Here is a 17,108-nt window from a genome sequence, read left to right as displayed (position 1 = left end):
GCCCAGCAGTAATATTTGACATATTTGAGAGGTCTCAGAGAAACGCAGCATTTTCTGTATTCTGTCTTGGACCTGACCCTGACAACAACTAAAGAAGACCCATTCACCACATATTTGCCTTACTCTGTAAGTATGTTTCTAGGTTACAGTAACTCTCTTAGACATAGTCAGGAATATAACAAAGCCAAGCTTAGATGTTTTTCTTTATTTATTTGAGACTGTCCTGCAATGTTGTTTTAAATATTTCCTGTGCTTTTGAACTGTCACTGTAAATATATATTTAGTACGGTCTTGTTCTTTTATTTGTTATTAAGTATATTTAAACCTTTCATTGTGGCTGATCTTTGTAGAGATATTTAAGTTTTGAGAGCACTTGCATATTCATTTGGTGACACTGTGTAGGCCCATTCCTAATAGCCATGCCCTTGGTCAAACTACCATTTCTATTAACAGTAACATTACACAGTAAGATTGGACACCCTTTGATAGAGGCCTTAAAGTAACTGATAAAGAAGTGGCTAGTGGCAGAGAGAACTACCTTATAGTCTGGGCAAAAGGGGGCATAGCTAGTAAACCTATGTCAGCCTTGGGTGTGTGTGTGTAAATCAAGTCTCAAAGAGTGAGTGTGTGTCAGCTACTTGGGAAGGGACATGAAGCACTGGTGGGACAGACAGGGTGCTGGAGGTCTTGGCTTGGCTAATCAGCTGAAATCTCAACTTTACAGCTGTGCCAGTGGGGAGTCTTACTGGAGATCTAGAGAAAGGAGGAGAAACCAGCCCCGGACTGACTGGGGTCTCTGTGCGCTCTTAAGGGAAACTGCACTTGATGCACAGAGCTGCATCTGGAAAAACTGTGTGTACCTTGTCATCCTCACAGTGTATGTACCCCACTGTTGCCAGTGTTGAGGACTGAGGCTCCTTAATTAATGGGCCACTGGTGGGGCATCATAGCTCACACTCATAACATAAGCAGAAGGTTATAATTCAAAATGGAAAGGGATGATAATGAAGTTGGGGGGTGGTACGAGGGAGTTCAAGAAATGAGAAACAAGGATTTTGCAGATCCTTGAAGAGAATAACAACAAACAAATAGAATATTATACTCACAAAGTTGCAGAAAGTATTCTAAGAACTAAGCAAACATGGGAATGGAGAATGGAGGTTTTGCCAATAAGGATGACTGTAAGTAGGGGTACAGCAAATAGGCAGAAGAGGGATAGAATTTACTGCAAAAAACTATCAAAGGAACCAAGGTACTAGGAGCAAATAATTAGATGGGGAAAGGTAGTACAAGTGTATAAGGCCAAGAAGAAATTTTGACTGCAGGTTAGAGACTGCCCCCCGCCCCACCATGGATTGATATCAGATTATAGGTAAACAGAAAGGGATAGGGGAGTCCTCAGTGAATGATTTGCTCTGGTAGAGGTTTTAGTCAAATCTAGAATGGAAGTTGCTGTTAGAGGAATTAATACAGCATATAAACTATATCACAATAACTGTAAGAATCAATCAGAAGAGGTTAGAAAAGACTGGGAAGAGAAACTGGGAAAGCAATTTACACTGGAAATAGAAGATATATGTATGACTCTTAAGTGTGCAACAAAGTCCAGAAGGTTTAGGAGTTTTGCTTGGAAGTGTTCAAAAGTATTTTTATATCCCCAAGATCATCTGAAAATTGTTTTCCTCTGGTAGACTGCAAATGTTGAAGAAGAAAGATGCAACTGGGAACATGTCTTGTGGGAGGGCAAGAGCTGCTGGCAGATTTTAAAAATGCCCTACAGAATACTCTGTCAGAAATATCAGGGGAGCAAACAGCTATAATTATGGAAATGATTCTTTTGAGCCAAGACACAGGATCTGAACTGCCTAGACATAGTAAGGACCTTATTCAGGTTAATTCTATTGGCTGCTAAAAAGCCTTTACTGGAAAATGGAAATCAAAATCTAAACCAACTGTACTGGAAGTATTGCATATTGTAAAAGAGACAGAAGAACTGGAAATTGGATCTTTAGAAAAGGAAAGAAGCAAATTCCACAGAAATAAATGGCATTCACAAAATATATGAAAAATGTTCAGGAAGAGGGCTTGGCTTTAAGGGAATGCAAGAATTCAGCGATTTATGTAATGTTGGACTAAATGAGAGTTGTTATAAAGAACGAAAATGTGTAATGTTTAATGTATGTAAATGAAAAAATGTTAATTTTTTTCTCTTTACGTAAGTGTGCCTCTGTCTTAAGTGATAATTTAATAAGGATTCCCTGACAACCTTTACTGCATGGTAAGTCAAAAGAGAGTGAATCCTCAATCCAGGGTTACAGGTCGATAACTCCATTTTCATTTTGATGGAGAACATAGTCAATGCTGCATGCTGGAGGTGGTTTATCAGCCAAATACAACAAATGCTGCATTTTTTTTGCATTTAATTTAAGCCCATTTTCAATACACCTAGCATTTATAAATGCAAGTTCCTGCTGGAAGGGTTCTGAGTTACAGGGGCATTTGACAATTACTCCTAGTTTAAAGTCATCCACAAACTTGGTTAGTCATGGGTCTTGGTTTTTAGTCTGTAGGTCAGACAAGTAAATACCAAACAAAAGTGGTCTCAGCATTTAGCCCTGTGGGACACCACTGGTCATCTTCATGCTCGTTAACTTTTCCTCTGCCACCAACACACTGAGGAATTTGTCTTTTAGTCAATTGGCTATCCATCTTATCACTTAGGGGTCTATTTGTTCATAGGTAGGTACTAGGCTATCGGCCCAAGGGCCTAAAGTAAGCCTAGCCAACAAGGTTCCCTGGCTTACGCCATCCAATAACGTTATTTTCCTGTGCCACTGTCGAGCAGAGTCACAGAAGTGATCCCCGGGGTGTATTTCCTATTTCCTATCCACTCATCAAGATTTTTCTTGAGTAGTGCTAATGAGGAACTTTGCTTGACATAGATGGATAGCCTGTTCCAGAGTATGGGAAGTCTCTGGGACAGGAATCTATCCCCTCCAGCATGTCCTGTTTATTGTGGTGACAAGTCAAGCCTGTTGGCTACTGACTTATTTTTTTTAATCTTATATCGTTAAGGGAGTGTTTTATATTTACATGTGTTGAATGTGTTTATTTCCTGTTCTGAGGAAGTTGGTGAGGAGTCACCGAAGAAAAGCTAAACAGAGACTTTGTGGCTTAAATAAACATTGAGTACAAGTTTACTTACTTGGTTTGGACATTTTTTACGGATTTTCGAATTTGGTGTACAGATCCCTGGCTCTTCCTTGTGTAGCAGTTGGTTTTGTCTTTTTTATCGTATTGTGGTGACAAGGTTTAGGTCCCTAGAGCATGTAGCTCGGAGGGATTGGGATTTCTTTAGATGTAGCATGTCCAAAAGCTCTGGGTTTGACATAGCTTTATATGTTAGGCAGAGATCACCTCAGATAAGGCAATATGCTACGGAGTAAAGCTGGAGTTTTTTGACACAGTCAGTGTAGGGCATCTGTTTGAGGACAGTAATCCTCTTTGTGAGGTACCTCTGTGGCCTTTCCAGCTGCTGCAGATGTCCTGTGAAGTACATTCCAAAAGGGGCGTTGTACTCTATAATGGGTCTAATGAGTGTCGAGCAGTGGGGAGCAATGACCTCTTTTTTCCTGGACGAGAACCCTTTTGTGATGAGGTGTGCCACGCAGAAGGACTTCCTGACTACTGTGGCGATGTGATCAAAGTAGAGACTACTGTCCACCTGGGTTCCAAGGTCTCTTATCACACGTTCGATGTTAAGTAGACTGCTGCTATGTTGTAGTTCATGGGTACAGAGTTTTTATCAAAGGGGGTGACAATGCACTTTTTGGCATTGAGCTTGAGGCCATGGGTCTGACACCAGGCATCTGTCTCAGTGAGGCCATTCTGTAGGATGTCCACATCATTTGGGAACTCGACTATGGCTCCTAGTTTGCAGTCATCAGCGAACTTCATTAGCCAGAGGCCTTCTGTGTTAGCCTGTACTTCAGAGAAATAGATACCAAACAGGAGAGGTCCCAGGACTGAACCCTGTGGTACTCCACTTGTCACTGGTTTGAAGTCAGATTTGGAGTCTGCAACTTTTACAGTGTGGGTTCTGTCCGTGAGCCAGTTGGCAACCCATCTTGGACGTAGGGATTTACACTTAGTTTAGTGAGTTTAGCTATAACTACAGACTGGGGAATGGTGACAAAAGCCTTGGCTAGGTCTAGATAGGCTGTGTGAACCACCTTACCCTCATCTACGGCTTTGGTGACTGCCTCAAAGAAGTCGATCAGGTTCAGGAGGCATGATCTGCCTTTCATAAACCCAAACTGGGTGGGGTCCAGAGTTTGGAGGTTACTAATGTCTTTGTTTATTAGTTCCATGATGATACATTCCATGGCCTTGCAGACCAGGCTTGTCAGGCTAATAGGGCGATAGTTCCCGGGATCAGTGGTGGTTCCCCCTTTGTGGAGTGGGATAACTGTTGCTGTACACCATTCAGTGGGCAAAAAGCCTGATGTGAGGCTATGACTGAACATGGTGCTTAGGTGGGGAGCCAGCTTGTTCTGTAGTTCATGTAAAATGGAGCCTGGGATGTTGTCCGGTCCCATGGATACTTTTTTTTTGGCTTTAGAGAGTGCAGCTTTTACCTGTGTAGTTGTGATTACAGGGACTCTGCATTCTTCCTGTATAGATAAGGGCCCTTTAGTGGGTGAGAGGGGGATAAAGTTAGCACTGAACCTATCTGCCAGGATGTTGGCAATATCAGTTGGTTCTGTAATTTTCATGCCGCTGTGCTGTAACTCAGAGCAGATCTGGGTGTTGCCATTGAGATTCTTGACATAGCTATTGAATGCTTTGTGGTTGTCCTTAGAATCAGTGGCGATTTTGTTTTCATAGCTAGCTTTAGAGGATCTTATAAGGGATCTCAGCTTCTTACCGAGGCTGACCAGGGAGCTCCTCCACTCATGAGATTTTACTCTCTTTTGCAACAGTTTCTTCCTTCTGTTGTACAGTTTGTTTATGGCAGGGGACCACCAGATTGGCTTCCTTTTTTTGAAGAATAGCATCTTGGTTCTGTTTGGGATAGCATGATCCATGCACTCGTGTAAGTGCTTATAGAGTGCATTTGTATAGGATTCAGCAGTCGTAACTGTATTGTCCATCTGCATGGGTGTCATGAAGTTCGTCACTTCTGTCTTAAGAAGCATGAAGTTGGCTTAAGAAGCATGAAGTTGGTTTTGGAGAATTTTTTTACCGTGGTTTCCTTAATGGGGGGTGGGGGCGGGATGTGGACATCTGGGGTGATTAGCTTATTTTCGGATTGGACCAACGAGGAGTTGACTTCAGGTGTGCAACACCGGTCACTCATGCTGGTAATGATGAAGTCTAGGATATTGTTGCCCCTGGTGGGAGTGTGGATAAGTTGATCCAGGGCATTGGAATTTATGAATTCCAGAAAGCGTTGAGCGAAGGAGTTAGTAGATGAGCAGTTTTCCCAGTTAATGGTGGGGTAGTTGAAATCGCCCATTATTAGGGTGTTTGGTTGAACCCTAATATTTTCCAGTATATCAAGAAAAGAGGAGTGGGAATCCTGGGGCATGGTGGGGGATCTGTAGCAAGCTACAATTTGGAATGCAGCTTTGTCAAGAGTTAGTTGCACTTGGATAACCTTGGACACATTATGCTCAGCAGCTTGCCTGGAGGTGTGGATATCCTTAATGAATATGGACACACCTCTGCCTTTGGTGTTCCAGTCCAGGTTACATGGCCAAAAAGTGTGGTATGAGTTATAGCCTGGTAATGCATGGGTGCTCTCTGGAGCCTTGAACCAGGTCTCAGTCACTGCACAGATATCGATGTTCTCCATTTTAAGGAGTGCCTCGAGTGAGTGCATTTTGAAATTTAGACTTCTAGCACTGATTAGCATTACCCTCAGGTTTTGCTAACTTGTTCCTGTTACGGTGGTGAATTTGTCATTTGAACCTTGCCTAAAAAGGCACTATAGGGACAGTAAGAGCCTTAGCCAGTATCTGGAATCCCAGGGGCGACAGGTGCAGGCCATCTCTGGCAAAGCATTGTGGTTTGTCGACCATGTTGTCCCAGGCAGACAGATACTGGATCCCCTCAGAATGACACCAGAAGCTTAGCTAATTGTTGAAGTCAATCATTTTGTCCTTGTACTGTGGTATCATTCATGTAATGTATTTAATCAATTATGCTAGCATAGGGGATCGTGCCAAACACCTTGGTCAACTCAAGGTAAGCTTTTGTGTGCAGTGTGACAACTCAACAGCTTGTGTTACCTTCTCAAACAAGTTAACCAAGTTTATTAGACAGGACCTACCTTTTACAAACCAAACTGCTGAACATCTAGTGTAATAAGAAGTCTGTCATGTGCTTCATGGCCTTACAAATGATACCCATCAGCCTGATGGGGCTATAGATTCTGGTGTCAATAGTTGGGACATCTCTTTATGGCATGGCATCACCAGTGTTTTATGACATACGTACAGGACTGAGCCTGTATCCAGGAACATGTAACAGATTCATAGATGTTTACTAGGCTAATGACCACAATGGACTTTTTAAGCCTAGCCATGCATCCCAAATCAAACAAGTTTTGGTACCCTTGAAAAGTGTAAGCAGGGGCCTGGGAGATTAACCATTTATAGACTGCCTGTGTCCATTAGAGACACAGGTTCCAAATCAGGGATAACTTTCCTGGTCCACATCCAATTGTCCAAGTTACACCTGGATTGGGTTAGGGAGGAACTCTGCTTCATATGTATGGGGGAGCCTGTTCCAGAGAAGGGATAGTCTCTGGGATACATACCTGTCTCTCCAGCAGGTCCTATTTATATCACAGGCAAGGTTTAAGTCTTTAGAATGGGTAATTCAGGTGCTGTTTGTATTGTGGAAATGCAGCAGGTCCAAAGTGGGGTCTGACAATGCCTTGTATGCCAGCTTGTATATTAAGCATTAAATAGCTTACGCTTTGGTTCCGCCAAGGCATGCTTAATACTATTTATCAAATAGATGGTTATGTTATGTTATGTGGTCTCTAGGAGGAAGTGTTCTTACTCTTGAACAGCACTTTCAGTACATGTTCTTTAGTGAAGATGAAGGATTTGAGAACTACAGGAATCATAGGGCTTTGGGTAGGTACTGCAGGACAGGAATTTGCACTAAATTTATTTGCTAGGACACTGTCAATATCTAGTGGCCTGAGTACGTTTTGTTATTTAATATGAGTTCTGTTCATTGCTGAGTGCTCTTCTGTATTTTCTAATGCAACTAAAGAAGGATTTCTAATTGTCCTCCACTTCAAATGCTAATCTGAGTTCATGGATAGTATATCGAACAGCATTTTTAAAATTCTTAGTCAAATTCCTAACATTTTCCTTAATTTAGGCATCATTATACGTGCTGTTGAGTTTTACCTATTATTGTAAATTTTGGTGCTGTGATCATCATAGCCCACAGCCACTACAAATAGCTATGTACACCACTAAGGTCTGCTAAAAGCTACTTTTAAAATGGAAGGTGTGCAGCTCTGCATGTTATACAGTATGCACAGCTTGTTGCAAATGTACATAGAAGTCTTAAGTACTGATCAGATTTCAGTGAGTTGGGTTACATTACTTAAAGTTACAAGTGAAAGTGCCTGCATCTGCATAGTGCGCACTGCAGACCAATACAATATAAATTAAACAGGGAAAATGAAACATCCAATGAAAAACAGCTAAACTTCTAACCAGTAGTGTTTATCTTCCATGAACTGTAGCAATCACCCTAACTTTCATGAGGTCTAACCACCACAAGCTATAGAGGATTTGCATACCTGGTCACAACTGTTTGCTGTAAGTTTGAAAAGTGACTAAAAGCACAGCAACACTGACTAATACCATGGAGAATACAGTTACATAATGTTTTTAAATTAAAATGCCAATGTGAACAATTTTTCACAAAAATAAATATTGTAACCATTGTAAAATAATAATCCAAGACATGGTATGAACTATACTGGGATATTCAACTGCCTGGTTTCACAGATCTGATCACTTTGGCTACATCAAGATAAAGAAACCATGCCAAAAGAGAGTATATTCTCAGCACAAGCTGCTCTCCGTCGAATAGAGCCAGGCTAGGGTTAACACTGCTAAAATAAACAGTTGTTCTTTTCCAGGTTTTACTTTATATACTATGTTTTAGTCATGCTGAAAAAGTAGAAAATGGCTACATTACCAGTTTCTGTTCTTCCTGTAACCGTTTTTCAATGCATTCTTTGGCTATTTTCAATGATTCTTTCAACTTAGTTGGGATCTACAATAAATAAATAAATACTGTTCCGATTATTGGGGATGCCTCTGATGTTGCCTCAAGTATGTCATACTTTCTAAAATTTATTTGGAGCAACTATTTTAAATGGATGAATAAAATGTGAAACATTAATTATCTTTACAATGCATTTTACTCTAGGCCATTTATTTTACCAATTTACAAAGCAATTTATTGAATATGTTTCTCTGTTTACCTGTTACAATTAACAGAAAATTATGTAGCAAGAGACAACTAACTTCAAAATGATATAAAATAAAAGCAAGCCCACAGAATAAGTACTGTCTTGTTTGCATACAATACTGCATAGGTGAGATACTGCAACAGCAGAGTCTGGAAACTGTTTACTCCAACAGGGACTCTGGAAACTTTGTTTCTTCCTTCATCAACTCTACTAATATAAAATTAATAATGCTACAACAAGATAGCAAACAGCAAATTTGCCACTAACCAATCTGTTTCAAGTTAGGCAGTGGTGAAATTTAGCAAGTAGGCTGGCTAAAATTTTCACTCTCTCTCCATCACTAATTTGATAGCAATCATTCACAACAGCATCTAGAAACTTCAAACCTACCTTGCACTCTATGTCTTAGTGGAACCCAACAACCATACATGATCACTACTCTCCATGAATAAGGCCCTATTAGCCATAATAAAAACCTATAATTCTGGTTGTTTGTCCCTGCACTCAAATTATGTTTCACAATATGGAATTATATGACTACCACCATCAGACAACAATACAACTTATCACATTCAAAAGCTTGATAAAACAACAATTTAAAAGCACTTGCCTCTGCTCTTGTACCTCCCATACCCTGGCCCTTACACACCTACATTAGTCCTCTGTATTTCAACAAGGTACCTGCTTATCTTCAATCTCTTTGTCCTTACTGCCATTTCTTCTACCTCTACTTACCCCAAGTATTTTCCCCTCCTGCCAAATTCCAACTCATACTCACTACCTTCTAAATCTACCTCAGCTTCCACTACAACTTTCTTTTTCTCTGTATCACCTAATAGATATATACACTGATCGGCTTTGCACTCTTACCACCTCCACAATGCTTTCTACTACCATTTCCACACCTCCTCTCTTACTTATCAATGTAAAATTGTAATTTGACATTTTAAACCACAATGTACATGTCAATTTGTCTTGAAATGACTTTATACTTCAGTGACTGCAGATTTCCACTACTACAGTTGCTTTACAGTTAATTTATGTCCATACTGTAACCTTAAGCTTTTTATTTTTGTATTACTTAAAACTGCCTATTTTGTAACTGTAGCTTTTTTCCCCAGGCCTCCATTGAAAAGGGGATACCACAGCCCAGTTGGACTACCCTGGTCAGCAGGAGCAATAAATAAATAGATCACTGCTGCAGCATTCCTTACATCTGGGACTTCGTTCTGTCCATCCAGCCAGTCTTCAAGAGCTCAGGATCATTCCCCTAGTGTAGAGTATCTCTGCACCACACTATGTAAAGTATGCTAGTATTAAAGGGGACATACACCCATGCTACCTTCAGAAATTTCTTGTCAAAGTACATGTATACAGACATCTTGTTGCTTCATGTAGCTGTCCTTCTCATTTATATTGTTTACTGGAACTCTGGCTAATATGTACTCTACTGGGGATTTTTCTTTTCTTGCTGTAGTTATTTGATTGTTAGTAGAGTTCCCTGCAACCTTTCTTATGTCTAGCAAAGTTCCCTGCAACCTTGCCTATATGTTTAGCAAAGGTCTTTGCAACCTTCCTTATGTCTAGCACTAAAAAGGAAGTGTAGGTGTGGTTGCCAAATCCCTTACACAGACTACCAGATTAGCTGACTTTCACCTTGGTGCAGATCACAATGTAGACAATTGTGATATTTGCCAAAGGTTTGTGGCTAAAATACTCATAAATACACTGTACTCCCACTCTTTCTCTGTCTGTACCGAGACAACAAACATTTTGAGACCTTGACTAGTCAGTCCATCTCTGTGGAGCTCCCACCTAAGAAGAAACAAAAGGACAAATGCATGAAGGGAGATGGAGGACAATACTAATATACCCCAGTCACCCGATCCATCCAAAGCAACCAGGCCCAATAAGGCATATTCATGGCTGTGAAATGGTAATTTTTCTTTTCAACTTGACCCTCTGATAATACTCTTTCAGTGGTCATCATTATTGGGAATCAACCATGTCTGGGTAGACTGATGGCTCACAGGTCCCCTTCCTGGATGTCTAGTCTCAAGGTATTAAAGAGGAATCCCAGGTTATTATTACTGAGGGTGAAGGCAGAATCCACATGGTATTTGTTCAGGTTGAGATTGAGGGTTTTGGACTGGATGTCTGACCTTTCAGGCCATGTCCAATGTATTTGCAGACAGGTGTCCTGCTAAAATTGACACAAAACAAGAAAGATTTCCCCCTCTCCCTTTGTCTAGAGAAACACCAGCCAAGAAAGATGTAGGTGGGATTTCCACTACCCCCTTCATAAGTAAGCCAGGAGGAATGGCCCACATTTGCCTGGGACTTGATGAAAGTTCTTCAAGCCATGCAGCCTGCCCAGGCAGTACCTGAACATCCAAGATCCTTCTTCCTTTCTAACAAAAGAATGAGAAATCCCTCTTAAGAAAAAGGGATCTCAATATACAGATCAGGGGTATCAAGCCTAAGTATTCAGGATCTTTTCTCCCCCAGCATTTTGACTCTGATACAGAAGGACACTTTGTCCTTTGACTCCACCATTGAAAAGACGTCATTTGGGGAGCTTTGACCCATATGAATGACTTTTTCAACGGTGAAGCCAGGAGTGCTTCTGACACTCAGAAAGAGATATTTTTAGCTTTTGCAAATGGAAGCTTCCAAACTGCTGCCATTCTACTTGTTCTGGAGGATCTGGAGGATGCATTTATAGCAGCTACTCACATTCCAGATTCCCAAGCCCAGCCCCCAAAAAGCTGGATAGATTTTACCCAGTGGAAGACACCCATAAATATCTCTACAAAAGCCAGTGGCTGTCCCAGTAGTGGTCTCTGTATAAGTAAATACAGTGTCCTTAATAATGGTTCAATGTGAGTCCCGGATCAGATCTCTACACACTGATAATGGGATTAAGATCTTAGGTTTGATAAATAAGGAGTATACCTCACCAACTTTGATCTTCAGGGTGGTTATTTGCCAAACCCACACATCCACATTCCTGTTGGCCATTTTGCATCATATGGGACAAATGATGGGAGAGATATCACATTCTTATTTGATGGTCAGTTTGCTGGAATTCTCCTAAGCTGCTGCCCAAATGGCTAAGTACTCTACATTAAGTGGAGATATGATGCAGTAGCTACAGCATTCAGAGTAACAGCTACTAGCTCTGTGATCAGAATGCACGCTTAGCTGAGACTGCAACCTTTACCCGAGGATGTTGAAAGACAGTTAATTAATGCAACCTTGAACAGGGATTTGATTTTTGGGGACGCCATCTGTGAAAATGTTTAAGAAACTGGATGAGAGGTGCAAAATCAAGCAAAGAGTCAGACAGCTGTTTCATTAACCTATGCCCAAGTTATAAAATAGGCATTAGCCCTTTCTACTCAACCCCTTAAACAGCAAATAGGAAGAAAAGCAAAAAACAAAAAGGAAGGAAGACATAAGTTATGTACTTACCATAATGACAGATCCTTTTATCCCAGTCCGTCCAATGTGACATATGGGTCCTTGAGCCCCTGTTCAGTTACGTCTGACTAGTGCTCCAGCCTTGAGCCCTTCCAAATATTTCAGTCCCATAAAGCCCTGCTCCTCCCTGACCAACTCAAATTGAGTTTGGTACCTAACCATAAATGCATTTGTACTGCCTCTAATCCAATAAGAAGATCCTTCAGATTTTACAGATAGGCAGGGGGAATGCAGATGGGTTGTCATATCAGATGGAATATGATGAAAGGATCTATTGTTATGATAAGTACATAACTTTTGTATACTATTCATCAGTCCATATGATCTGACATATGGGTCAAAATCTTCAGCTGTGTGTTTACTTGATGGCCTTAGAATGGAAGCCTCAAAGGAAGCTCTGGATCTAGAAAGACAATCCAACTTGTAATGCTTGACAAAGGCATGAGCAGACGACCATGTTGCGGCTTGGCAAATGTCATCAAGGATAAGGACCTGAATAACACTGCGGAAGTCACTACAGCTCTAGTGGAATGAGGTTTGGGTTTGAAGGGTAAGGTTTTGTTTTGAAAAGTATAAATGAAATAAATACAATCAGATAATCATCTACACAGGGAAATGTTCGATAGCTCCTTACGCAGTTTTTTTAAGCAAAGGACCTTAAATGTTGCTCTTCTTTCCTAAAAGGAATTGTACTATGAAGGTAGAAGCAATGCTGTCTGTGTACATCCAATGCATGCAAAACGCACTCACCTTTGTTGGAAATTCAGAAAAAACACTGGGAGATGTATGGGCTGCCAAATGTTGGTCTCAGAAACCACCGTAGGAACAAAGGAGGGTTGGTTCTCAAGGTAACCTTATCTTTAAGGAATATAATCTAAGGAGAAACATAGGATAAGGCATGCAGTTCTTAAATTCTCTTAGCTGAAGTGACAGCCCCTAACAGTACAGTTTTCCAGCTTAAGAATTTTAACTCTGCAGAAGGGGCTGGCTCAAATGGGGGCTTGGATAGAGTTTCTAACACCAAATTTTAAATTCTATGGAGGAGCTGGATCTTTTATAGGAGGTTGCAAATGAAAGGTACCCTTAAAAAAGCTTTACATAATCTATGCAAACCCAAGGAAGAATCCTGAAACCAAATGTGGAAGGAGGAAATAGCTGCCTACTGCACTTTCAGTAGAAAAAACAGATCCAGACGAAAACAATGAGGGCGAAAAATGCAAAACATACATACATACAAGTATTTCAAGCACAGGCATTAGTGCCTTCTAGCCTGACAATACACCAAAACACGTCCCATAATAACTGTCCAGGCTGTTCTTAAAAAATGTGTAAACTAGTATTGCTTTAATGTAACTTGGTAGTCTGTTCCATGCATCAGCTACTCTGTCAAAGAACCAATTAAGTACACTTCTCATTTCTACAGAATCTTCTGTATTGGTTGTCTGATGATTCTCTAGTACTTTTTAATAAACTTCAGCATTCCCACAGATAGTTGTATCTAAATATCCTATATACCTGAATAAGATCTATTCTCAGATATCTATGAGACACTGCACAAGTTCAGATATTTTAGTCTTTCATAATAGCTAAAATGTTCATATCCATGGATACCCTTGGTATATTTCCTCTGTAATCTTTCCAGTTTATTCATACTTGTTTTCTTATAAGATTTCCATATTGTTATTCCATACTCAAGTTTGGGTCTAATGTAACAAACAATGACTTCAACACTTCTGATTTCCTAGACTTTAAAAATATTTTTAGACAACCTATAGCTCTATAACTATCATTAACCAACTGGTGGATATAATAAGAAAAACTAAAAGCTGGATCTACCCATATACCCAAGTTCTTAAATGAATCTACAGTTTCAAACACTGTGATGTATTATTCACTTTTCAATTTATGTCTCCCAAATCTCAAATGCATAGTTTTTGATGTGTTTATCAGTATATTATTCTCCTGTGCCCAAATGGTCAATTTAGTCAAGTTCTTCTGCAGACATGCCCTATCTGTAACACACGTAATCGGTTTACCCAATTTCAGGTAATCTGCATATAGTCTGTAGAACACCTCAGATGAAGTAGTTAGGTCTGAAAGATGCAATCTAAATAAGTAATGGCTTAGAATAGAGCCCTGTAGGACACCCTGACTGTAACCAAGATTTTCAACTGCCCAAATGCTGTATGATACTTGCCATGTCCTATTTGTAAGGCATGCAGCCACCCATCTTATCAAGAGCACACAGATACCTAGTTATTCTAATTTATTGATCAGCTTTTTGTCTATGACCTTGTCAACTGTTGAAGTTAAATGTATATAAATTATATCACAACACAATTTTTCATTCCTAACTATTATACTGTTACAAAACATTATGTTACAGGTGGTAATAGATCTATTTTCAACATATGCATTCTGATTGATGGTTTCAAGTCAAAACATATAGAATTCCGACAACAACTTATCCAATATTGCCTTCTGCATTATTTTTCCACAACATGAAACTAAACAAGGTTCTGTATGACTCTGGGTTTGTCTTACTCTCATTTCCCTTAAAGACAGATTTAATAAGCGCATGTCTTCCAGTCTTGAGGAATCACCCTATATGTATATGACCTAGTAAATAATAAATATAACGGTACTGTAAGTTCTTGCTGAAGTGTTCTCAAGTCATTATTACTAATTCTGTCTCATCCCTATACTTTGTTTAAATTCAGTTTGCGCAGTTCATTTTCAATATAATCTAATTTGATTCTAGTATCTGAGGTTACCAGGATATCAATAGGGCAACTTATCACCCCCTTTCAGAGTCAGTGTTTTGCACACAATTTTGTAAATATATCTATAATCTGTTGTGTCTGAGAATAAATTTTAGAATCTACACACAGTTTGTCAATTTGTATGTCTTTACTCCTTCCACATCTTACATATCTATAAAAAGGTTTTATATTATGCTCAATATTTTTATACAAATTTCTTCATTTTGTCTCACACTATGCTTAATTTGTTTGTCCAGCTTTGTTTCAGCTTTCAAAGTTGCAGTTAGACTTCTCTTCCATTTCTTTATATTTTTTTCTCTCTCAGCTTAATAATAACCTTCCTGGTAGATTTTTTTTACACTCTGAAGCAATTGTTGTTCCTGAACATATGTTATGAATACTTTCCGGACTAATACTGCTGAATCAATATTACTCCAATCTGCTTCTGCTAAATTTAAGTCCCCAGCTAATATTATTCTTCCCTCCTGTGTTTCATGAAAGGATCTTCTGGAGAACTGCTGAACCAAAGGCAGCTCTCTTTCTGGAAATGAAGTCCAATTTGTAATGAATAACAAAGGCATGAGAAATGGGCCATGTGGAAGCTACGCAAATATCATCAATGGAAGTTCTTGACCAAAATGCAGATGAGGTGGCCATGGCTCTAGTTGAATAGGCCTTAGGAGGCTTTGGCAGAGAAGGGCCTTACTGAGTTTAGAAACTGGAGATCCCAGTCTACTATGTGAAAAAAAGACAAACAACTTGTCCATTTTTCTGAATTATTTTGCTCTGTATAAGTAGAAAAGCAACTGTCTATGTAAGTTAACCCTGTCTTTATGAAAAACAATGTAGGGAGCCCTTTAAAGAAAGAGCTTGGAGTTCAGAAATTCTTTTACTGAAGTAACAGCCACTACAAAGGCTGTTTTCCAAGATATATACTTTAAGTCCATTTTTATTGAAGGCTCAAAGGAGTTTTGAGTCCAACCTTGCAGTGCTACTGTTAAATCCCAGGGAGGTGATGGATCTTTCACTGGAGGTCTAAGGAAGGTGCCTTTTAAAAAGGCCTTACATAACTTGCAAGCAGCCAAACAAGACTTTTTCCCCTGAATGAAAATTAGATGTGGCTGCTAATTGTACTTTGATTGTGGAAAAACTACCACTTTTTTGAAAGAGGGAATCTAAAAAGTCTAGTACAGCAGTGAATGATTTAATGTTAATCTTCAGAGCCCAAAATGAAAATATTTTCCATCTACTTTTGTAAATCCTTTTGGTGGAGTCTTTTTGTGAGGCTAAATGTATGGTGCATACTGGGGAAGAAAGCCTGGGCTGTCTGGCTATTAGTGGAAGTGGAGAAACCATGCAGTTATAGCTTGAGGGCTGGAATATTGGGATGTTTCATCCCTGAGGGATGCAGCAGAAAGTCCGGACTTGGGTCAAGTATTCAAGAAGGATAGTGAAAAAATTACCAGAGAAAGGGGAACAAAAGGGGAACCACACCTAGCAAGGCCAAAAAGGGGCAGAGGATGACCGAGCTCTTTAGCTGACTGGCTTTCTGCATGAATTTTGGAACCAGAGTTTCTGGGGGATAGGCGTAAAGAGGACTGGAGGGCCAAGCATGGGCTACAGCATCTCTTGGTGAGGATCTATCAGGGCAAAACACTGACTGCACTTCTTGTTCTGGGGAGACATAAAAAAACTGCAGCATGGTTGGCCCCAACAAAGGAAAATTCTCTCTGCCACTTATTGATTGAGAGACCACTCATAAGGCATAAGAATGGACCTGCTGAGTTTGTCTGCCAATACTTTGGATTTTTCTGACATGTACATTGCTACTAGAAAGTGGTTGGAGGCAATTGCCCACTGCCACACTCTCACAGCTTCTCAGCAGAGTTCATGCAGAGCATTTACAAATTTTTTGTGGTGGCTCCAAGGAAGTTTTTTGGAGACTTTGGAGGTGAACATTGCCTGTGCTCCAAAGAAGCTTTCAAAGATTTACTGGGGGTTTGAGCCCCTGAGAGGATGAAGATGAAGGTGGAAGCAATCCCCTAAGGACAAGCTTGTTATACCTGTCAGCTATGGCACTAGAAATTAATCCTACACAAACAGTACAGTTCATATTTAAGTGAGCTGCTCCAAAGCAGTAACCAAACTCTCTGTGGGCATCTGTGTTAGGGATTTAAAGCCCATGGGAAGTACATTTCTTAAAACCTGTCAGCTTATTAGCCATGACAGAACAATCCACAGAGTAAAAATACAAAAGACACAGAAAAGATTTTTTTTTTTTACAGGAAAGGTAATACTGTCAATAGTAAGAAAGATTACCTGGTTTAAGAGGGTACAAATTAAGAGAGGGA

At 39.9% G+C, this 17,108-nt stretch overlaps 1 protein-coding gene across 5 annotated transcripts in view; it reads right to left on the bottom strand.

The window, feature by feature from the left end:
• PXK (PX domain containing serine/threonine kinase like) overlaps positions 1-17,108 on the bottom strand; it is a 1,650,359-nt gene that overhangs the window by 532,374 nt on the left and 1,100,877 nt on the right. For all 5 annotated transcript variants that reach the window (XM_044078801.1, XM_044078798.1, XM_044078800.1 and 2 more), the window contains exon 14: positions 8,236-8,313. In XM_044078801.1, the coding sequence (XP_043934736.1) occupies positions 8,236-8,313 (78 nt within the window). The remainder of the gene's footprint in view (positions 1-8,235; positions 8,314-17,108) is intronic.

Source organism: Protopterus annectens, chromosome 7.part1, assembly GCF_019279795.1.
Source record: "Protopterus annectens isolate FY-2018-M chromosome 7.part1, PAN1.0, whole genome shotgun sequence".
Classification (NCBI taxonomy): domain Eukaryota; kingdom Metazoa; phylum Chordata; order Ceratodontiformes; family Protopteridae; genus Protopterus; species Protopterus annectens.
Note: the sequence above shows the minus strand (reverse complement) of the source record. Positions and strands in the feature narration are given on the sequence as shown.